Here is a 24,858-nt window from a genome sequence, read left to right on the forward strand (position 1 = left end):
AGAAATGAGGGAAGGATATTTTCTGCTCTGAGCTCAATCCAAGAATCTTCTATAGTTTTTGGACTTTGAGGGTGAAGTAGAAAAAGAGGAATAGGGAGAAAGGGCAGAAGAAGAAGGAGGGACTACAGCAGTGCCCAGAAGATGGCACATCTGGATCCATCTCAGGTGGGGGAGTTAAGGCTACCAAAATAATGGCGGGGGCTTGCCCCTCCCTACCTTACCCAAACATACATAGCCTGATTCCACAAACATGCATATCCTGATTCCAGAAACATACATACCCTGATTCCACAAACACATAGAACCTAATTCCACAAACATACACATCCTGATTCCTCCCACCAAAGAAGAGGGACCTGAGCCCATTGCGCTTCTCCCATCTGATCAATTTGATGAAATTACTGGTACTGCTGCTTCCCTACATGTCCAGGGACTGGGTTTTTAATTCAAAGGGAAAGTGTATTCCATTTTTTTCAAATCCTTAAATTTGAAATGAAACTTGTCTGCTTTTTGGCAGCCCGCAGCATTGAACCTCTTTGTTAGGGGGGAGAAAAGCCTTTCCAACATTATTCAGATTAATCTACTGGCTGCTGTGAGCTGTCACAATATATGTTGGTCGATGGGGGCGGTCTCTCCACTTGTCATCGCCGAGAACGTTTACCCTGCAAAAATGTTCTCTCGCTCCAGGGCACTGCTTGGGAATTTTACTTCCAACTGAAAGGTATCTAGCAGCAAGATCTGTGTGTCATGCAAAAAGAAATAGTGATCTATCCAGGCCGGTGTTGAAGGTACACAGGTGAGGTGAAGAAATACATTTACTTCACCCAAAAGCAGCATGTTCACCATTGCGTAAGCACCCTTCCATCCTCTGACAAATAGCCTCCCTGTAGGGGCTGGCTTGGGTGGTGGGGGTCCCTATTTTCCTGTGCAAATTCCTTGGCATTAAAAACGCTTCTCCTTCGTTAGCATGCGGGGTTCTGTTCATGTGTAGGATACCAATGCAGGTACGGTTATTTTCCATGATCATTTGGTCATATAAGCTGCAACCAGATAAGAAGAGAAAGGCTGCAGTGACCCCATGGGGAAGTATAGCTTGCCACTGGGGCACACAGAAGGGCAATAATAGTAACTACATTTTTTTGAGTATTTGTTGTTGTTAGCTGCCATTGGACCGGCCTCTGACTCACGGCAACCCCATACACAAGAGAACAAAATGCTGCCTGGTCCTGCTCCATCCCCATCATCGGTTGTGGATCAGGCCTTTGTGATCCATAGTTTCGGCTGATTTTTGGAGGCTTTCTCCCTAGTCTATCTGGAAGCCTGTTCAGCATCACAGCCACATGGGGTGCGTTGGCAGGGAGCCAAACCCTAGTCTCCCATATGGAAAGTGAGAATTCTACCACAGAAGCACCAATACCTTATCAAAAATGTGCGGGCATAGATAAATATGAAGGGGATCGCAAGACAAGGAGAGCAGAGGTTTGCACATGACAGGAACTGACCAAAGCTCATGAACAGAAGGGGAGACACATGGAACACTGCAGAGCCAAGCCCTGTTCCTGAGTCATGTTTCATGGCGATACTTCTTCTGGCCGACGTGGAAGCCCTTGGTTGACCACATTGACTTAGCCGACACTCTCCATCAACCAGGCTCCTCCAGGCTTGTCCCTTGAAGAAACCAAGTTGAGTTTTCAAGTTTTTTATTTCTAACTATAAATTGCCTTGTGCCTTTCTGAGGTAAACTCTATTAACTGAAATATTTGATTACCTACAACACCTCACACCATGACTTCGGAGAGTTCACAATTAGTGCTTTTCTTCTGAGGGACCAAAGCTTTGTTATGGAAATTATCTACTTTGGGACAATACCCTTTTAGATGCTGGGTAGGCTTTATGGATCAGAAAATCAAAAGCTCACTTGCACAAAGAGTGAGTGACCCACTTGATGGCACAAACCGTGTTGGTGGCAAAATAGAGCAGGACACTGCTCTGCTCAGGAAGACTGGAAGGGCAGGAAAAGGAGGTGAGAATACCTAACTTTTCACTGTCATTTTTCTCTTCCTGAATTGCGACAGGATTCGCCTGGCCTCAAGCTAGATTCTTCCCCTGACTTACCTTTCCTAGACCCAAGGAGAAGTACTAACCACAGGGGCCTTCCACCGTCCTTACCCACAACATACTGCTACTGGCCAGTGTCACTTACAAAGCCAGAAGGTCGACAGCACCAGTCGTCTGACCCTGTGTGATGTCTAGTTCGCGCTGAGGTTGCTCCTTACTTTCTGAATCCCTACTCGCGACAGTATCACAGGAAGTTCTACTGTCCCACGTTTGGCCCGGTTTGATTGCCTGGTGTACTCTGTACTGTCCTTTCTCACAACAGGGGGGCCACACAGGACGCTAGGGTTAGCCTGGGATAAACATTCTAGGCCATTCTGAACCAAGAACTAATACCCAACGGCCTTCATCTTGTTGCAAGCTTGGCCATCTGCCATCTACTGAGAGCCACCAGGTCCATCATCATGCCTATCATCATCCCAATAAGCTTTTTTTTTTAAATAGATTTCTTAAGAAGTAATTCACACACCATACAATTCACCTATTTAAAGTGTACAATTCAATGGTTTTTAGTATAGTTAGGGTTTTGCAACCACGGCTACAAGCAATTTTAAAACAATTTTGATCACCCCTCTCCCAAAAAACCCAAACCCATTACCAGTCACTTCCCTTTCTCAGACCCACCTATAGCCCTAGGCAACCACTAATCTACTTTCTGCCTCTCCCAAAAAGTTTTTTTATCCATCTTCAATCCACCTCCCTGGGCCAGTGGATTGAGTCTGGGAACCACTGTTTGGCTTTTGATAAAAAAAAATCACCCTCTCATTTTGATCTACTGGATCAATATGCAACATCATGATAAATGGAGAAAAGACTGAGGTTTTCAGGGATTTAATTTTGCTTGGATCCACAATCAACACCCATGGAAGCAGCAGTCAAGAAATCAAAAGACACACTGCATTGGGCAAATCAGCAGCAAAAGACCTCTTAAAAGTGTTGAAAAGCAAAGATGTCACCTTGAGGACTAAGGTGCACCTGACCCAAGCCATGGTATTTTCAATTGCCTCACAGGCATGTGAGAGCTGGACAAGGAAGACCAAAGGAGAATTGATACTATTGAATTGTGATGTTGGCGAAGAATATTGAATATACCATCGACTGCCAAAAGAACGAACAAATTCGTCTTTGAAGAAGTACAACCAGAATGCTCCTTAAAACCAAGGATGGTCTCACATACTTTGGATATGTTGTCAGGAGGGGTCAGTCCCTGGAGAAGGACATCACACTTGGTAAAGTGGACGGTCAGCGAAAAAGAGGAAGACTCTCAATGAGGTGGATTGACACAGTGGCTGCAGCAATGGGCTCAAGAGTAGCAACAATTGTTAGGATGGTGCAGGACCGGGCAGTGGTTCGTTCTATTGTACATGGGGTCACTGTGCGTTGGAATCGACTCGAAAACACCTAACAACAACATTTGGATCTACACAATCTTCTGTTTTTCCTCTACTTTTCAATGCACATTTCCTACATTTAGTCTCCTCACCAGACCCTAAACACCCCAACCTCATTGTGTAGGAAAGGGTTAACTCAGCAGACTTAGGGTGCTCAAACCTGCACATCCCACAAAAAGGACTGGCCCTTGACCAGCTCTTGGGAATAATTTCTAAACCCTTGGAACATCCTGCCTGATAAAAGTGACTTTGTATACCTGGTACCTTGGGTCATGCCAGAGAGTTCTTGCTAACAGTGTGATTTATGGTGAAGGTCTACTTTTGTTTCCCTGGGTACCTGGGACACATTGTATTAGTTTGACTTCTTGGAAGACTAGAAGCAGAATAGCTAAGGTTAGTCATGAGGGTGCTCCATGCCTACATGACTGATTCCCAATAATACCTTGGACATCAAGGCTTGGGTAAGCTTCCATGGTTTGCAGTACTTCGTATGTGCTGTGACACATTGTTGCTGGGAGAGTTAAGTGCTGTCCATATGATGCCACTGGGATAGGACAACTGGAAGCTCATGCCTGACTCCTCCTGGACTCCACGCTACCTGCCTTTTTCCTTTGCTGATTTTAGTCTGTACCCATTCACTGTAATAAACCATAAGTATGACAGCTTTTTTTAGCTCTCTGGGTGTTCCAAACTTCAACATGCTCAGTTGTTAAGTGAAAGGTTGGAGGTCTGAGTCCCGCAGAGTTGCCTTGAAGAAAGGCCTGGCGATCTACTTCTGAAAAATCAGCCACTGAAAACCCTATGGAGCACAGTTCTACTATGACATACCCGGGGTCGCTGTGAGTTGGAGTCGACGTGACGGCAGCTGGTGGCGGTGGTGGGGCTATCCTAGTGAATCATCAGACCTAAAGATGCCCTCAAGGCCCCCAACATACTCATGTTCACCACCCTCCCTGGAATCGTGTTGTCCCTCATATACTTTGCCAGGACAGATCCTCTTCAACTTGCAAAGTCCAGGAAGCTGTACCTTTTCCAGGGGAGGTAGCTCAGTGTGGTTTGGAGAACATACCACACTGGACCTGGGCTAAGTCCGAATCCCAGCTCCACCACCTACTAGGCATGTGACCTTGGGTAAGGTGCTTAACCTCACTGTACCCCGGAGCCCCTCTCTAAAAAGGGAATAATACACGGCTTTTTTTTTTATTATTATGAAAATAAATGGGTTTGCATTTTAAAGCACAAGGACAGTGCCTGGCACGTACAAAATTGCAATGGCTATGGTTGTTACAAGGTGCCCTGGTGGTGCAACAGTTAAGCACTCAGCTGCTAACCAAAAGGTTCGAACCCATCCAGCGGCTCCGTGGGAGAAAGACCTGGCAATCTGCCCCAGTAAAGATTACAGCCTAGAAAACCCTACGGGGAAGCTCTACTCTGTTACATGGGGTTGCTGTGAGTCGAAAATCAACTCAGTAGCACCTAACAACACAACAGCAACATGGTTGTTATGAGCCTTCCCATCCTTCCACTCACACAATACCCCCCTGTCCCGTGTATTCACACCCACCTACGCTGAAGCGCTGTCACATGCACTGGGCCCTGAGTCTCCAGCCAGCCCACGAACTCCTACAGGACAGGAAGATGCTGTAATTTACCAATGCTGCTCCCATGGGTGCCTACTGGGGGTGAGCACACAGTTGGTTCTTAAAATATATTTGCTGATGAAGAAGGAAGACATCTTTATTATAACCTCTGAAAAAAATCCAATTCTTCTTTTAAAACTTTCCTCCTGTGTAAGCCAGTCAAATTCTCCTAGGGAGCAAAAAATAACCTTCTCTCTTTATGTACATTTGTGCATGGAATTTGAGATCCCAGCAACTATGTATACCCAGAGCAGCCCTTTCAATGAAAAGAGTCCAACAGACTCTAACGGCTCCTGCAACTTATAATTTATTAGCAAATTATATGTTGGATTACGGATTGTTAATTGTTAATTATCATCTCGAATTAGTTATTAATGAGTAATGTCACTAATTACAGGCCACATAACACCAAGCAGGAGGCATCGCTGGAGCATCATAGAAGAAGCCTGACTCAGCTTTCAGCCAGCCCGATGAAAGCAATGTGCTGTATTGTACAACGTTCCATCTATGACACCTAAGACCCTACCCTCTCATGGTAAGAGTCACGGGATTTTACAGCTGGGAAGAGCCGTATCCATCAGCAGTCCCCAAGCTGTGACCTACAGGCCCCTGAGGGCTGCTGAGTTAAGCCACCGTTCCATGAATTCACAGGCACAACCATCTAGGCTAACACTGCCTTCAGGCTGAATGTAGAATCTTCCTTCTTCTCATCTTTGCTGACGTTTTTTGTGTGTATATACGTATATACGGTCATGAATTTAAAAACATTAAGTTTACATAAAAGCACAATAGAATTCATAGTTTTTTTTTTGCCAACAACTCTTTGTGGAAAATTTGTTGAATGGATATTCTGGGCCCTAAAAACCACCACAGTTTGTTTTTTGTGTTCTTGGTCAGCTCACCCACTCCCATTACTCTCAGCAGTTGTCCCAGACCTTCTGCACTTTTCTGTAGGCCCGTGTCCAGGGCCTAACTTTCTGAGGAAATGACGGGACCTGCTGATTCACAAGGAGAACGTGGGTCACAGAGTGCGAACTCTCCACGGGTGGCTATTCCTGCCCTTCAGGACCACAGCGCTATTCGTGTTCTGAAGCCCCGGCCTCCCCTCTTCAGGCTCCTTCTATCTCAATCAGCCCCTCTCCTCTTTTCCATGTCTCAGACCATCCCCCTTTCCCCTTGTTCCATCCCCTCAGCCGTATGAACTGTGTTAAAACAGGACCCTTCCTTGTCCTCATTTCAGCCGAGGCATTCAGGCAACAGATGCCACATTCCAAAGAGATCATGAAAGAAGTTCAAAGTAAATATCCAACCCCATTGCCCTCCAGTCCGTTCCGACTCATAGCAATCACACAGGACAGAGTAGAACTACCCTACCCTATAGGGTTTCCAAGGCCACAATCTTCTCAGAAGCAGACTGCCACAGCTTTCTCCCGTGGAGCGGTCGGCAGGTTCCAAGGGACAATCTCTCAGTTAGCAGCCAAGCGCTTAACCACTCTGTCACCAGGGCTCCTTTCAGAGTAAATAGTACCCTCCCCCCACCTTCCACCCTCCCCAGAAGAAAACTGTTTAGCTGGTAAAAGGGGACTAGTGAGTGGAGTTTGGGAAAGAAAGGCGCTGGGGGGGTTTCTCTGGAGAGGACTACACCCTGAATCCCACTTTCCATCTAAGTCCAGGAAAGAGAAACGGCCTGTGGAGAACAGGGGGCAGCGCATGTGGGAATGCACCTTGCCCCCACATGCTCCTCCCAAGGTGGGACGAAGCTGTGTCAACCCCGGGACCATATACGGAACCCAGAGAAGGGAGGTCGAACTGGGATCACTTTAAAAGGGAGGCCGGACATGAAAAGAATCAAGTACTGAGAGATGCTACAACAGGGAGACACCTTGAAAACACTACGCTGAGTGAAAGATACCAGACACAAACAGCCACATATCCTATGACTCCGTTTATATGAAAGATCCAGGACTGGTAAATCCACAGAGACAGAAAGCAGATTAGTCCTTGCTGCGGGTGAGGGGAGGGGGGATGGGAGGTAGTGGGTTTCCACTTGGGGTGGCGAAAAGTCTTGGAAGAAGACTGTGGTAACGGTTGTGCAACTTTGCGACTGTTACTCAGTTGTACACTTTAAAATGGTAAATTCTGTTATATGATTTTATCCCAATGAAAAAATCATCAACAAAACAAATAAATGGATGCGCAAGACAGTGGCCTGGTAGGGCAGGAGAACCCAACAGTAAGAGGAAGGGGAAGCCACAAAGACAGGGGCTGATGGAAAGTCAGTCTGTTTCCCACACCCACACTGAGGATCGGAACGGCCTTCCAAGAGGTCCCTGAAAGAACACCTGCTGGCCAAGAGGATACAAGGCCATCAAAAAACAGCACTGATCAAACGAGAACCTTCTTACCCTCTTTCCCCCCACACCGCCCCCTTGCCCCCAGCTCGGGCCTGGGTGGGGTCAGACAGCACCCACTGAGAAAAAGGTGAGTGAGGGAAAGAAAGAGTAAGGACTACGTCCCCTTCCTCATAGCGAATGGTCAGCAAGAGCAGAGGGAGAGGGGGAGGTTTGAATTTCACCCAAGTTCAAAGCCAATTTCAATAATAGAGCTGGGGCTGGTTTGTGGCTCAAAGTGACCCTAGGACTTTCGTGACCCAGAGTGATAAAAACATGTTTGCTGGAGTTTTCAAACAGGGACAAAGGTGGGCCTTTATTGGACTACACTGGCCTCACAGCGTCATGAGGAACCGCCCTGTCCTAACAGTTTAAGAAACCATACTGTATCTGCTCAGTGATATCAGAAGGACCATAAAAATTCCTTCCTACAATTACATCATCTCCATCAACTACTGAACAAGTGAAAGAGGTCAGTGTTGCTGCTGTTATTTGCTGTCAAGTCGGCTCCAACTCACGGTGGCCCCACGTTCAGCGGAAGGGAACACTGCCCAGTTGTGCGCTGTCTTCGTGGTGGTTGGTATGCTTCAGTCCACTGGGCACGTACCCTGGAGAACGGGATCTACGGCTTTCATCAGATAAGCAAAGAGGTCGTTGACTTTGAAGAGTTTTAAACCCACGGTGTAATGTTGGGTTGGTGATGTGACACTGGAGATGGTATCATTTGGGAGAACAATCAGTGCTTGAGGCATAGATTTGGGAACCCTCTCTGCATATGGAAACCGTAATGGCATAGTGGTTAAGAACTATGGCTGCTAACCAAAAGGTTGGCAGTTTGAATCCACCAGCTGCCAACTTGGAAACCCTATGGTGCAGTTCTACTCTGTCCTACAGGGTCACTGAGAGTTGGAATCAACTCAACAGCAATTTTTTTTTTTTTTCTCTGCACACAGGTGAGAGGAGACCTGGGTCGATTCTTCTCAAACTCTTTCACTGAAGAACCTCAGTAGCAGAGGGCTGTGTACAGACAATGGGGAGGGGGCAGGCTCTCTACAGGTTTAACTCAAGCCCCAGGAAGCCTAGCAATGCTTATGCTATGGCTCTTAGTCAGTCTTAGTCATCTAGTGCTGCTATAACAGAAATAATACAAGCAGATGGCTTTAACAAACACAAGTTTATTCTCTCACAGTCTAGGAGGCTAGCAGTCCAAATTCAGAGCGCCAGCTCCAGGGGGTGGCTTTCTCGCTTTGCCAGCTCTGGAGGAAGGTCCTTGTCATCAATCTTCCCCTGAACTAGAGGCTTCTCTGCATAGGAACATGGGTCCAAAGGATGTACTCTGCTCCTGATGCTGCTTTCTTGGTGGTATGAGGTCCCCAAATCTCTCCTAGCTTCCCTTTCCTTTTTATCTTTTGAGAGAGAAAAGGTGGTGCAGGCCACACCCCAGGAAAACTCCTTTTACATTGGATCAGGGATGTGACCTTAGCAAGGGTGTTATATCCCACCCTAATCCTCTTTAGCCACAGGCATAGATTTTGATTTATAACACACAGGAAAATCACAAAATAAAGGACAACCACACAATACTGGGAATTATGGCTTAACCCAGTTGACAAATAATTTTGGGGGACACGATTCAATCCACGACAGTCACCTTCCCCAACCCCCTCCACACAATAATGCACCAGGTGTCCACCATTCCCCTGGTGGTGCAGTGGTTATGCGCTCAGCTGCTAACCGAGAGATCAAGGGTTCAAACCCATCAGCCACTCCAAGGGAGAAAGATGTGGCAATCTGCTTCCATAAAGATTCCACTACCCACTGCCATCGAGTCGATTCCGCCCAGGAAACCCTATGGGGCAGGTGTGCTTTGTCGCATGGAGTCACTATGAACCAGAATCGACTCGACAGCAACAGGTTTGGCAGTCCACCAGTCCCAGGGTAGGCAGCATGGACCAAAGCTATCTACCTGGGAAAGACAGAGGTCTCCAAGGCGGTGAGTGCAGAACAAAGATCAAATGCTAAGGGGACCCGTCTAGCAACATGTTGTTTGACCCTTGTGGTTTTAAAGAAGAAGAATTTATGACCAGCATTTAAAAGTCAGGAGGTATCACAAAAGAACCTTGATTTGTGGTTTCTCTTAAAAATCTGAAGACCTGACAATGCTGGATCTACATCCACCCCCTAGGCCCCGTCCCCCACTGGCACCATCAAGTGGGGTTTGGGAGCAGTTGCTTGTGTGGGCGGGGGTGGGGTGGGCAGGTGTTCCCCAGTTTCCCACAGGGCCACCAGGCCCAGCTGCCTTACACTTGACCCCTGCCCTCTTTAATACACCTGCCTGTTCTCTACACATGAAACTCTGGTGCAGACAGAGAAGACCAGAGGACTGACAGCAACCTGGGGAAACAGCCATTCACCAGAGAGGGAAAAAAGGATACCTAGGGAGAGACAAGATCCCCGGGTGGTACAAGCAGTTTGCACTCAGCTACTAACCTAAAGGTCATTGGTTCGAACCCACCCAGTGGCACTGTGGAAGGAAGGCATGGTGATCTGCTTTCATAAAGATTACAGCCAAGAAAATCCTATAGAGCAGTTCTACGCTGCACACATGGGGTTGCCATGAGTTGGAATCAACCCGACAGCAACAGGTTTAGTTTGTGGTAGGAAGAAATGGGGAAAGAACTAAAACAGAAAGTCTAGAAATTTCCTTAATGCAAAACCTCCTATATCACAGGGTGGGGGTAGGGGGAGCCACCATGTCTTAAGAGTTGAAGAAACCATATAAAGTCTGCTTAATGGTATCAGAAGGACCATAAAAATTCCTTCCTACAATTACATATCTCCATCGACTATTAACAAATGAAGCATTTCCTAAGTTACATTAAAAAGATTCTGCACATCAGAGATGCACGCAATATTAATGGCTCATGAACACAACTCTATTTTCTTAGCTCTTTTTAAAGTGCGTGTTAATCACCTGGTAACGTCACTGTAATCATTAAATGCAAGCTATCTGTTCGCTCAGAGTCCCACATACATGCAGAGATAAGAATGGTGGATGTTTTCTGGGCACCCCAAGGGCTGTAACCTCTTCTTTCCCTCTGTTGCTAACACTTACCTTTGTTATCTTTTCATAATCGGTCAGGGCGGGAGGTCAGCCTCCCTGTGTGTCTGGGAGGACACTTTGGAGGAAGCATCGTTTGGCCAAAAATACGCAACTCACTGTCAGTCCATCCTTTGAGCTTCATTCCTTCAAGTTCTGAAGGCCAAGGGGTCCTCAAATAGTCCCCACTACGGTTTAAATATTCCTGATGGTTATCAGATAAGGCCTTAGTCACAAGTCTGCCTTATTATTTACAAAGAGCCGAGAGTATGAGCCTGTAGCCCTGCACAAAGATGAAGGGCTGGGCTGGGATGGGAACTGAACCTACAAGACAGCTCCTGCTGAGGGAGTCAGAGGACCCAAAAGATTAAAAGTGGAGACTCATTGCTGTTGAGCTGATGCTGACTCAAGGTGACCCCGTGTGTACAAAGTAGAAAGGGACTCCATAGCATTTTCATGGCAGTGACCTTCCTGAGGCAGATTGCCAGGTCTTCTTTCCGAGTTGCCTCTGGGTAGGTTTTAACTGCCAACCTTTCAGTTAATAGTCAAGCACTTAACCGTCTACACTACCCAGGTAGCACCCAAAAGAGTTTGCCCACAGGTGAGTCTAATATAATTCTCCAGTTTTCAACTGGAGCAAGAAAATAAGAGAACACTTGCTTACCAAAAATGTGTAAACTGAGAAAAGAACTTCCTAGCTATCTGTAAATGGTCCCCACTCCTATTCCATAGTTCCTTCTTGCTATCCCTCTTTACATCACAAAACGCTTCCCCCCAAATTAGGCAAAGGTAAGGCAAGAAGGTCCAGGAGGGGAGGAGGCCATGAGATGAGAGAGGCAGGGAGAGAAACGATGAAATGATGTGGCCAGGAGCCAAGGAATGGGGACGGCCTCTAGCAGCTGGAAAAAGCAAGGCAACAGACCCTCCTCTAGAGCCTCCAGAAGGAGCCAGCCTGCCGACACCTTGGTTTTTGCCTCCATGAGGCCCACTGGAAGCTTCTGACCTCTAGAACTGCAGGGAAATAAATCTGTGTTGTTTCACGACTTCAAGTTTATGGTAAATTGTTACAGCAGCCACAGGAAAGTGAGACAGCATCAAAATCAACTGGTATGCAAAGGACACTGGCCTCCTGTCCCCGGGGCAACTGGGTGGGACCTGGGCGAGGTCTGCATGGAGCTCCCAAAAGGCCCTCCAGTTACCTTATGGTGCCGCACAAATATTGTCCTTTTCTGTGAGTGCTTGGCTGATAACCAAAAGTTGGCAGTTTGAATCCACCCGGAGGAGCCTTGGAAGAAAGGCCCGGTGACCTACTTCTGAACTATCAGTCACCGAAGACCCTGGGGAACACAGTTCTCTGATGTACATGCGGTTGCCATGAGTTGGAATCAACTCGGTGGCAACCGTTTATTTGTTGTTGTTCGTTTGCTTTACGTGTTCCTATACCACGATAAAAAGCACAGCAACAACACGAGGCTTCCCGCATGAAACGGCCCCAGAAATTAATGCCTGTCAAACGTGACACTTAAAACTCCCTAACAAAGTTCATCCTATATGAGGAAGAATAAACAACTGTGAACATTATTATTAACTTTAAACTTTGTGACTTGCTGTTTGATAAGCTGCATTTGAAAACTTCAGCTGAAGGAGAAGAATGCAACGCCCTTCCCCAGCAAGAAAACCACAGTCCTAAGATACTGGCCGTAAAGGTGCTGTTTCAACACTGGGCAGTCCCTCCCAGGCTCCCCCAGGAGTTGCTCCTCTTGACCCCGGACTTTGGGGACATACTGGCCCTGAGACGCGCTTGCTACAGACCTGATGGGCAGAGAAGGGTCTCCGGCGTCCCACCAGTCTTTCGGGGGGCTGATGTACATACACCAAAGCTCCCAGCTGTACCCGTGGGCTGAGTTCTCGTACCGCTGCACCTCGAAGTTGTCCTGCTTGATGTTGTCAATGGAGGGAAGGATCACTCGCTTCCGGTTTTCCTGGATTCGGGACAGAACTGGCTCGGCCCTGAAACACAGAGAAGCAGAAATAAAATCTCTCTCCTGAGGTATCTGCACTCTTCAGTTGATACAGAATAAATAGAAGCAACATAGCTAAAGGCTGGTGTTACGGACTGAATTAAAAACTAGTAAAAAAAAAAAAAAAAACCCAGCTGCTGTTAAGTCAATTCTGACTCATGGAGACCCCATGTGTGTCTGAATAGAACTGTGTTCCATAGTGTTTCCAATGGCTGATTTTTTGGAAGTAAATTGCCAGGCCTTTCTTCTGAGGTGCCTCTGGGTAAATTCGAACCTCTAACCTTTTGGTTAGCAGCCGAGTGTGTCAACCATTTGCACTACCCAAGAGGCTGACATGGATTGAATTGTGCACTCCAAAAAGATACACTGAAGTCCTAACCCCTGTACCTGTGGATGTGACCCAGTTTGGAAATAGAATTACTTTTTTTATGTTAATGAGCTTTATCCAAGAGTAGGGTGGGTCCCAAACCTAATCCCTTGTGAGTAGAACAAACAGCAGACACACAGGGGGAAGCGGCCACATGAAGATCCATCTACAAGTCAAGGAGCACTGACAACTAAGGCGCTGCCCCTAAGGCCAACGACCTGGTTTGGACTTCTAGCCTTGAAAATGGTGAGACAGTATTTTCTGTTCTTTAAAGTCACCTGCTTGTGCTATTTTGTTATGGCAGCTAGACAACTAAGATATGGAGCTTCGAGCAGTCTGGAACCCAGATGGAAACTGAGGCTCAACTGAGCTGAGTGACCTGTCCAGTAGGGTCAGGCACCTTAAAACAAATGCTGTGAAATGCAGCGTCCCAGAGCAGCTTGTGAGCTCAGGCCCTGGCTCTGTGGACTCTCAGGGTGATGCCCACCTCAGCATGAGACACCTGGAGCGAGAGTTCAGAACAAGGTGCCCGCCGGTCTGCAGACAGTGCCAGGCCTTTCCTTCCCACCTGAGGGCACAAGCCAAAGCAAGGCCAGCCTCCCCCTGTGACATGCTTTGCAGGGCATTTCTATAGCGTTTTAAGTTTCCCCGCAAAAGGCAATAACTGATGCTTTTTGTTTTTTCAGCTGGCTCCCAATTCCCCTTCCCAAAATAGGTCACTTCTGCCCCTGATGGCCTGGTTTTAATAAGCATCTCACCAGCTCCTTTGTGTGTGTGACTATTTCTGTTGTTTTAACTGATTATTTAACGGATTTCTTAAAAGGGATCTAATTGAATTGGTTAGCAAGCAAGGATGGGAGCTAATTAAATGCAAAGGCAGACAGGATCCTGCCTCCCGGTGAGCCTCCGTGTCTTGGGGCTGCAGCAGGCCTCAGGCGGCTCTGACTCGAGTCTGGGGCAGCTCTGCTGGCCTAGGAGACAGCGGAGGGTCAGATACCTCCACCCAGCGTGCATCTCCAAGGAAGGGATCATATCCCGGATTTGGGAAGCCAAGATGGCTCTCATAAAGCAGGTATTACCCTCCCTGCTTAGAACAGGGCGCAGGCGTTGGAAACGAGTCAAGGGAAAATCCCATTCCTTGGCATTATTTGGGAGAATAATGAGGATGCTTGGCCTATCACCCATCTCTTCTCATTCGCAGCAATTGAATTACCTGTCGGCTCATCTCCTCCTTCCGTTTAAAACGAGCCGTAAAACACGTGCTGGGCCATTTACCGCTGCCGAAGCTTCTGCACACAGCACAGAGGTGGAAGCCAAACGGGGCTGATGTTTCACGGCTTCCTAGCCGCGCTCTTGAGCTTGGTCCTCTCCAAGTCTTCCTTTCTGCTCTTCTCCTCTGGGAATGCCTTTGGCCGTGTGCAGAAGGCCTAGCCTCCTAGCAAGGCTGGATCAGGGGCCGCCTCTCCCAACAAGCCTTCCAGAATTTTCCTGAGGAGGCAGGTTCCACCCTCCTCTAAACTCTTAGACCACTTTCTCCACATTATTCATGTCACGCTGACCGCATGCTGCTGCCCTTCCTCATCTTTGAACATATGTTAGTTTTCCTTAAGAGCTAATAATGAATCCTGTTAGCTGCCGACGAGTTGGCCCTCAACTCATGGCAGCCCCATGTACAACAGAATGACACACTGCCTGGTCCTGTGCCATCCCCATATCAGTCACAGATTAAACTGTTGTGACCCATAGGGTTTTCACTGGCTGATTTTCAGAAATAGATTGCCAGGCCTTTCTTCCTAGTCCATCTCAGTCTGGAAGTTCTGTTGAAACCTGTTCAGCATCACAGCAACACACAAGCCTCCAATGACAGACTGGTAGCAGCTGTGCTTGAGGTGCAATGACCAGGAATCGAACCCGGGTCTCCCGCATGGAGGGCAGGAATTGTACCACTGAACCACCACTCCCAGAGTTAATAAGTTCTATATGTTGGAAACCCTGGTGGCATAGTGATTAAGTGCTACGGCTGCTGACCAAAGGATCTGCAGTTCGAATCTGCCAGGCGCTCCTTGGAAACTCTACGAGGCAGTTTTACTCTGTCCTATGGGGTCGCTATGAATCGGAATCGACTCCATGGCACTGAGTTTGTTTTTTTTGGTTTTACATATTGAGTGCTTACTACTGCTAGGCACCATTCTCAACATGAACATTTTACATATGTTGACTAATGTAATCCCACGACAAGTCCATGAGGTAGATACTATTACCACCTTCTTTACCAATGAGGAAACTGAGGCCCAGGAAGCTTAAGTAACTTGCCCCAGCCACAGCCAGCTGGGGGCAGAACCAGGGTCTAACCCAGATGGTCTGGCTTCAGGCCTAACCCCCAAGCTGTACTGTCTCCTGAAGGCAGGGGCCACCTCCTCTCCCCAGGCCTGTCCTGGTGCGGTGCACACAGAAACCGTGGTTCAGCCCATCACAGCGTGGTGAAGAGTTACCAGAGACTCCAAATAATGCTGCTGAAGCTAAGGAGGCCGATCTTACGGTCTGTGGCAGAATGTCACCTGGTGCCGCCGTAGCAGAAATACTACAAGTGGTGGCTTTAAAGACTAGAAATTTATTTTACAGATCTGGAGGTCAAACGTCCAAATCGGGTCTTGGCCCTGTCGATTTCGTCTGTGGACCCCCTCCCAGTTTCTGGTGACTACCAGCAATCCTTGGTGTTCCTTTGATGGTAGACCACCCTCACACGGCATCTGTCTTCCCTGTGTGGGTCTCTGTCTCTATTCTACTCTTTTTATAAGGCAGAAGGAATTTGCTTTAGGAGCCAAACAACTCTGATATGACCTCATTAACATACCAAAAGAAAAACCCTACTTCCAAACAAGATCACATCCACAGGTACAGGGACAAGGACTTCAATACATATTCGGGGGGGGACAGAATGCAATTTACAGCAATAACTGTTTCCAGTTACTTGCTCTCCTCCCTGGTGGCCCGAGGTGCTTCCCTGTAGAAGAGCACACTCTCCCCCTGACCTCCAATCAACGTTTGACCTGGACATGTGATTTGCTTTGGCCAATGGCTGGTGAGCAGAAGTGGCGTATGTCACATCTGAGCAGAACTCTAGTAGCCATGGGAAGGTTCGGCCATTGTTCTATTCTCTGAGCCAAAAAAATGGTTGTCCTAGACAGGATGAAGAGGAGACATCAGGCAGAGCCACAGACAGACAACCTGCCATTGACAAGCCACACGGACTGGATCTGTGATTTATGTTGCCATAAATTTCTGTGACTGGGGATGGTTTATTGCCACCATATGACGCAGCAGAAGTCAGGGCACATAGTCTACCATGTAAAGAGGAATCACAGGAGGGTTTGAATGCAGAGGGGGACATACGCCGTTCCACTAGCAATGTGGAAGATGAGTCTGAAGGGCTCAGACTGGAGTCGCAGAGGTCGGCAAGAATCAGACTGAAGGCTGCTTCAGGGCAGACACCAAGTCTTGCCAGAATGTGAACTCCAGCTAGGGTTTGCCCAGGGCTCTCTGGTTTTATCATTGAAAACCCTGCATTCTTGAAAACTGGGATAGTTGGTCACTCAAACCGTAGCTGAGGAGAGTGCCTTGGGCATCCAACAAACATATGACAAAAGAATGAATTCAGGCAGTTATGGCATTTGTTTAGGTAAAAAAAAAAATGGAGGTCTGAGCCGGCAGAGAAGTTCCTGAGTGGCACAGCTGGTTACGCACGGGATGACTATCTGAAAGGTCTGCTGGTTCAAACCCAACCAGGCACGGCTCAGAAGAAAGGCCTGGTGATCTGCTTCCAAAAAGGTCACAGAGAAGTGGAACCAACATGGTGCTATAGACAGAAGCACCATGCCATTCCTCTTCAGCGAAAACCTGTAAAACAGATACAAATGTCGATCCTGGAACCCTAAGCATCAAATGAAGGAATAAAGAACTCAGTTACGCACCAAACAGAATAAGAAACTGACAGAGAACAAGGAGAGCTACGGAAGTGGAGGACCCCTACCAGCTAATGCAGTGCTGATCTGCCATCTTGGACTATAGCCACCAAGGAACACAAACAGGTCGTATAGGAAGGCAACATAACAGAGCTCCCAACAGGAGACAGAGCACCCAGTAACCAGGGATACACACTTTCCTACTCCCCACCTTCTTCCCTGTACGAGGCCTCTGCCACTTTCCAACAGGGTTGGCTGGAGAGACACCAGCTCACTGCTGCCAGGGTCCGCATCATTTTTTTGTTTGTTTTTAGTTTTTTGTCTTTTTTTGTTTCCTCTTCTCTCTCTCTCTCTCTCCCTTCCTTCCTTTTCTTTCTCCCATCCACCTGGACCCATGTGCCGTCCCTGCCCCTTCTTGATGGGCCTTGCTGCACTGCTTGGCTGTGGGGCCACCAGCACATGGCCTCCCCAGGTCTGCACTGCCACCACCAACCAGCTCACTCAGCGTGATATTTTCTGGTTTGTTCTTTATTTTCTTTTTCTTGTTTCTTCTCTCTCTCTCTCTCTTCATTTCTCCAGCCCACCTAGTCTTGCGCATCATCCCCCCGCCGCCAAGTGCTGCACCACGCAGCTAGAGAGTCACTGGCACACAGCCTCCCGGGATCTGCACTGCTGTCACTGGCCTACTCCCTCAGTGCTATTGCATTTACTTATTTTTTGGTTTTTTTTTTTCTTCTTTTTCTGCTGCTATTGTCTCTTCTCTCTCTCCCCTTTTCTTCCTTTCCTTTCTCCCACCCACCTATCCCCATGTGCTACCCCTCTCCCCCTTCCAGGAGGGCTGTGCTGTACCACTTGGCTGGAGAGCTTCCCATATCTGTGCCGGCCCCATAGGTTGGCTCCCTCAGGGCCATATTTTTTTATTTTTCTTTATTGTTCCCCTTCTCCCTTTTCTTTCCCCTCCCACCTAGGCCCTGTGCTGCCTCTGCCCCTTCCTGATGGACCACGACATGCTGCCTGGTGAGAGAGACTTCAGCTTGCTGCCACCCCAATTCTGCCCTAACTCCAACAGCTGGCACTCCCACCACCATATTATTTTTTGTTGTTCTTGTTTTTTTTTATTATTATTTATTTGTTTGTTAGTTGGTTTCTTCTCTGTGTTTCCCCTCTTTCCTTTCCCATGCCCCTTCTAGACAGGTCAAGCCACACTGCTCGGCTACAGAGCCATCAGCACATGGCCTCGCCGGTTCTGCCCCGCCCCCACATGCTGAATCCTACCGTGCCATTTTATTTACTTTTTTTCCTTTTGTTTGTCTCTCTTCTTTCACTCACCCACTTAGCTCCACACATCACATCCTCTCCCTTCCCTCCTGTCTATCTGCATCATGCACTGTTTTCTTTATGTTGAGGTGTAATCCATACTGAAGGCTGTGTGTGGTCTTTGATCTTCATCAGTAAGTGCTTCAAGTCTTCTTCACTTTCAGCAAGCAAGGTTGTGTCATCTGCATAACGCAGGTTGTTAGTGAGTCTTCCTCCAATCCTGATGCCCTGTTCTTCTTCATATAGTCCAGCTTCTCGGATTATTTGCTGAGCATACAGATTGAATAGGCATGGTGAAAGGATACAACCCTGACACACAACTTTCCTGACTTTAAACCATGCAGTATCCCCTTGTTCTATTTTAACAACTGCCTAACAGATTCCTCATGGGCACAATTAAGTGTTCTGGAATTCCCATTCTTCCCAATGTTACCCATAATTTGTTATGATCCACACAGTCAAATGCCTTTGCATAGTCAATAAAACACAGGTAAACATCCTTCTGGTATTCTCTGCTTTCAGCCAGGATCCATCTGACATCAGCAGTGATACCCCTGGTTCCACATCCTCTTCTGAATCCGGCCTGAATTTCTGGCAGTTCCCTGTGGATATACTGCTGCAGCTGCTTTTGAATGGCCTTCAGCAAAATTTTACTTGCATATGGTATTAATGACATTGTTCAATAATTTCTGCATTCAGTTGGATCACGTTTCATGGAAACAGGCATAAATATGGATCTCTTCCAGTTGGCTGGCCAAGTAGCTGTCTTTCAAATTTCTTGGCATAGAAGAGTAAGCACTTCCGGTGCTACATCTGTTTGTTGAAACATCTCAATTGGTATTCCATCAATTCCCGGAGCCAATGCCTTCAGTGCAGCTTGGACTTCTTCCTTCAATATCATCAGTTCTTAATCATATGCTACCTCTTAAAATATTTGAACATCGACCAAATTCTTTTTGGTATAATGACTCTGTGTGTTTCTCCCATTTTCTTTTGATGCTTCCTGCGTTGTTTAATATTTTCCCCATAGAATCCTTCACTATTACAACTTGAGGCTTGAATTCTTTCTTCAGTTCTTTCAGTTTGAGAAATGCCCAGTGTGTTCTTCCCTTTTGGTTTTCTATCTCCAGCTCTTTGCACATGTCTTTACTTTGTCATTATAATACTCTGTCTTCTTGAGCCACCCTTTGAAATCTTCTGTTCAGTTCTTTTACTTCCTCAATTCTTCCTTTTGCTTTAGCTGCTTGATGTTCATAAGCAAGTTTCAGAGTCTCTTCTGACATCCATTTTGGTCTTTTCTTTCTTTCCTGTCTTTTTAATGACCTCTTGCCTTCTTCACGTATGATGTCACTGATGTCATTCCACAACCTGTCGGTGTTTGGTCATTAGTGTTCAACGTGTCAAATCTATTTTTGAGATGGTCTCTAAATTCAGGTGGGATATACTCAAGGTCATACTTTGGCTCTTGTTGACTTGTTCTAATTTTCTTCAGTTTCAACTTGAACTTGCACAAGAGTAAATTGATGGTCTATTCCACAGTCGGCCCCTGACCTTGTTCTGATTGATGATATTGAGCTTTTCCATCATCTCTTTCCCCAGATGTAGTTGATTTGATTCCTATGTATTCCATCTGGCAAGGTCCGTGCGTATAGTCGCCATTTATGTTGGTGAAAAAGGTATTTTCAAGGAAGAAGTCGTGGGTCTTCCAAAATTCTATCATGTGATTTGCATCGTTTCTATCACCAAGGCCATATTTTCCAGCTACTGATCCTTCTTTCTTTCTAACTTTCGCATTCCAATCACCAGTAATTATCAATGTATTGTGATTGCATGTTCGATCAATGTCACACTGCAGAAGTTGGTAAAAACCTTCCATTTCTTCATCTTTGGGCTTACTGGTTGGTGCGTAAATTTGAATAAATTTAACTGGTCTTCCTTTTGGGCATATGAACATTATCCTATCACCGACAGTGTTGTACTTTAGGACAGATCTTGAAATGTTCTTTTTGAGGATGAATGCAATGCCATTTCTCTTCAAGTTCTCATTCCCGGCAGAGTAGACCATATGACGGTCTGATTCAAAATGGCCAATACCAGTCCATTTCAGCTCACTAATGCTTAGGATATCGATGTTTATGTGTTCCATTTCATTTGTGATGATTTCCAATTTTCTCAGATTCATACTTCGTACATTCCGCATTCCAATTATTAATGGATTTTTGCAGCTGTTTCTTCTCATTTTGAGTCATGCTACCTTAGCAAATGAGGGCCCTGAAAGCTTTACTCCCTCCACATCATTAAGGTCAACTCTACTTTGAGGAGGCAGCTCTTTCCCAGTCGTCTTTTGAATGCCTTCCAACCTGGGGCGGGAGGAGGCTCATCTTCCAGCACTATATGAGACAATGTTTCACTGCTATTCATAAGGTTTTCACTGGCTAATTATTTTCAGAAGTAGACCGTCAGGTCCTTCTTCCTAGTCTGTCTTAGCCTGGAAGCTCAGCTGAAACCTGTTTGCCATGGGCAACCCTGCTCGTAATCTGAATACTGGTGGCATAGCTTCCAACATCACAGCAACATGCAAGCCCCACAGTATGACAAACTGGCAGACATGTGGGGGAAAACCATTTATTTATACCATTTTTTTTATGGGCTAAGTACTATTTATGATAGCCCATAAAAAAAAAATAAAAAAAAAAAGGAATAAATCTAACCAGGGATGTCAAAAGACCTGTACAAAGAAAACTACAAACCTTACTCAAGAAACTAAATGAGACCAATGTAAATAGAAAAACATACTATGCTCATGGATAGGTAGACTCAACATTGTGAAAATATCAATTCTACCCAAAGCCATCTACAAATACAATGCAATCCTGATCCAAATACCAACAGCACTCTTTAAGAAGACAGAAAAACTAATCATTAACTTTACATGGAAAGGAAAAAGTCCTTGGATAAGTAAAGCACTACTGAAGAAAAAGAATAAAGTAGGAGGACTTGCGCTACCTGACCTCAGAACCTACTATACAGCTACGGCAGTCAAAACAGTCTTGTACTTGGACTACGACAGACACATTGGCCAATGGAACAGAACAAAGAACCCAGATGTAAACCCATCCATGTACAGACACCTGATCTTTGACAAGGGCCCAAAGTCCATTGAATGGGGAAAACACAATCCTTTTAACAAATGGTGCTGGCGAAACTGGATTACCATCTGTAAAAAAAATGAGAGAGCCCCATACCTCACACCATACACAAAAACTAATTCAAAATGTATCAAAGACCGAAATATAAAACAAAAAAATATAAAGGTCATAGAAGAAAAAATAGGGTCAATGCTAGAGGCCCTAATACCCAGCATAAATAGGATACAAACCATAACTAATAATACGCAAACACCAGAAGAGAAGCTAAAAAACTGAGATCTTCTGAAAATTAAATACTTATGCATATCAAAAGATTTCACCCAGGATAAGACAGTAGACAATACTGGGAAAGCCAGTACAACTTATACAAGGCAAGGTCATGGAAGCGCCACAGACAAATCCAAACTCCCTGAGGGAGTGAATTACTGTACTGGGGGCTGTGAGGACTATGGTCTCTGGGAACATCTAGCTCAACTGGCATAACACATATAAAGAAAATGTTCTACATTCTACTTTGGTGAGTGGCATCTGGGGTCTTAAAAGCCTGTTAGTGGCCATTCAAGATACTCCATTGGTCTCACCCTTTCGGGAGCTAGGGAGAATGACGAAAACCAAAGACACAAGGAAGAGATTAGTCCAAAGGACTAACAGACCACAACTACCACAGCCTCCATCAGACTGAGTCCAGTACAACTAGATGGTGCCTGGCTACCACCACTGACTGGTCTGACAGGGATCACAATAGAGAGTCCCAAACAGAGCTGGAGAAAAATGTAGAAGAAAATTCTAACTCACAAAAAAGAGCAGGCTTACTGGTCTGACAGAGACTGGAGAAACCCTGACAGTATAGCCCCCAGACATCCTTTCAGCTCAGTAATGAAGTCACTCCTGAGGTTCACCCTTCAGCTAAAGATTAGACAGACCCATAAAAGAAAACGAGACTAAATGGGCACACCAGCCCAGGGGCAAGGACTAGAAGGCAGGAGGGGACAGGAAAGCTGATAATAGGGAACCCAAGGTTGAGAAGCAAGAGTGTTGACATGTCTTGCGGTTATTAACCAATGTGATAAAACAATATGTGCACTGTTTTATGAGACGCTAGTTTGTTCTGTAAACCTTTCATCTAAAGTACAATTAAAGAAAAAAAAAAAAAAAAAGATTTTACCAAAAGAGTAAAAAGAGAGCCTACAGACTGGGAAAAAATTTTTGGCTATGACACATCTAACAAAGGTCTAATCTCTACAGGAAAATCTAACACTTCTACAACAAAAAGCCAAATAATCCAATTAAAAAATGGGCAAAGGAAATGAACAGACACTTCACTAAAGAAGACATTCAGATGGGTAACAGACACATAAGGAAGTGCTCGCTATCATTAGCCATTAAAAAAAAAAAATCAAAACTACAATGAGATACCATGTCACCCCAACACTACTGGCACAAATAAAATTAAAAAAAAAAAAAAAAACGGAAAATATCAAAGGATGGAGAGATTGTGGGGAGGCTGGAACCCTTATTTACTGCTGGTAGGAATGTAAAATGGTATAACCACTTTGGAAAATGATATGGCGCTTCCGTAAAAAGCTAGAAATAGGAATACCATACGATCCAGCCAACCCACACCTAGGAATATATCCTAGAGAAATGAGAGCCTTCACATAAAAAAAACATATGCATGCCCATGTTCATTTCAGCGTTATTCACAATAGCAAAAAGATGGAAACAATCTAAGTGCCCATTAGCAGATGAATGGAGAAACAACCTACGGTACGTACACCCAATGGAACACTACGCAAGGATAAAGAACAACGATGAATCTGCAAAACATCTCACAGCATGGATGAATCTGTAGAGCATTACGCTGAGTGAATCACAAAATAAGCCAATCACTAAAGGACAAATACTGTATGAGACCACTATTATAAAACTCATGAAAAGCTTATACTCAGAAAGATAGAACCTTTGGTGGTTATGAGGGAGGGGAGGGGTGGGGAAGGAAAATCACTAACTAGACAATAGATAAGTGATAGCTTTGGTGAAGAGTAAGACAGTACACAATACTGCGGAAGTCGGCACAACTTGACCAAGGCAGGGTCATGGAAGCTTCATAAATAAATCCAAACTCCCTGAGGGACTGAATTACTGGGCTGAGGGTGGGGGGTCATGGTCTCAGGGGACATCTTGCTCAACTGGCATAACATAGTTTATAAAGAAAATGTTCTACATTCTATTTTGGTGAGTAGTGTCTGAGGTCTTAAAAGCTCGTGATTGGCCATCTAAGATACTCCACTGGTCCCACCCCATCTGGAGCAAGGGAGAATGAAGACAACCAAAGACACAAGGGAAAGATTAGTCCAAAGGACTAACGGACCACAACTACCACAGCCTCCATCAGACTGAATCCAGCACAACTAGATGGTGCCCGGCTATCGTCACTGACTGCTCTGGCAGGGATCACAACAGAGGGTCCCAGACACAGCTGGAGAAAAATGTAGAACAAAATCCTAACTCAGAAAAGAAGAGCAGACTTACTGGTCTGACAGAGACTGAAGAAACCCCGAGAGTATGGCCCCCACACACCCTTCTAGATCAGTAATGAAGTCATGGTTGACGTTCACCCTTCAAGCAAAGATTAGACAGGCCCAAAGGAGAAAACGAGACTAAACGGGCACACCAGCCCAGGGGCAAGGAGGAGAAGGCAGGAGTGGACCGGAAAGCTGCTAATGGGGAACCCAAGGTTGAGAAGGGGACAGTGTTGACATGCCATGGGGTTGACAACCAATGTCATACAGTATGTGTGTTAATTGTTCAATGAGAAACTAATTTGCTCTATAATCCTTCATCCAAAGTACAATTTAAAAAAAAAAAAAGGTCACAGCATTGAAAGCCCTATGAAGCGCGGTTCTACTCTGCACACATAGGATTGCCGTGAGTGGGAGCAACTCGATGGCAACTAGTTTGTCTTTGAGCTGGGAGAGTGGCAGTCATGGTGGAGGGGAAGAGACAGCTGTGAGGAATGCTTAGCAGGTAAGAGTGGCAAGAGCTGGAGGTTGACTGGATGGGTAACATGACGGAAAGGGAAGAATCAAGTGAAAGAGACAATGGTGGGTGCCACCAGTTCCTACGGGAAAAAACAAGGAGGTGGTGATATGGAGGAAAAGGCCATAAGCCAGTGTGGGATCTGCCAAGCCACTGGCTCCAATGGGCAATGGCACACCGAGAAGCACAGTGCAGGAGGCCTCTAGTTCAGTGGTCGTCAAAGCACTGGAGAGTTCATCCGAGTCACCTGGAGGGCTTGTTAAGACTAATCGATGGACCCCCACGCTCTGCCTGACGGTGCTGTGGTTGAGCACTTGGCTGCTCATCGGAAGGTCTGACAGCCTTGGAAACCCCAGGGCAGCTCTAT

General features: G+C 46.0%; 1 protein-coding gene across 1 annotated transcript in view; it reads right to left on the minus strand.

The window, feature by feature from the left end:
- Window positions 1–24,858, minus strand: part of GALNT17 (polypeptide N-acetylgalactosaminyltransferase 17) — a 542,269-nt gene that overhangs the window by 208,121 nt on the left and 309,290 nt on the right. The window contains exon 5 of the mRNA XM_049904713.1: window positions 12,449–12,646. Coding sequence (XP_049760670.1) covers window positions 12,449–12,646 — 198 coding nt within the window. The remainder of the gene's footprint in view (window positions 1–12,448; window positions 12,647–24,858) is intronic.

The sequence above is a fragment of the Elephas maximus genome, chromosome 12 (assembly GCF_024166365.1).
Source record: "Elephas maximus indicus isolate mEleMax1 chromosome 12, mEleMax1 primary haplotype, whole genome shotgun sequence".
NCBI classification, from domain to species: Eukaryota; Metazoa; Chordata; class Mammalia; order Proboscidea; family Elephantidae; genus Elephas; species Elephas maximus.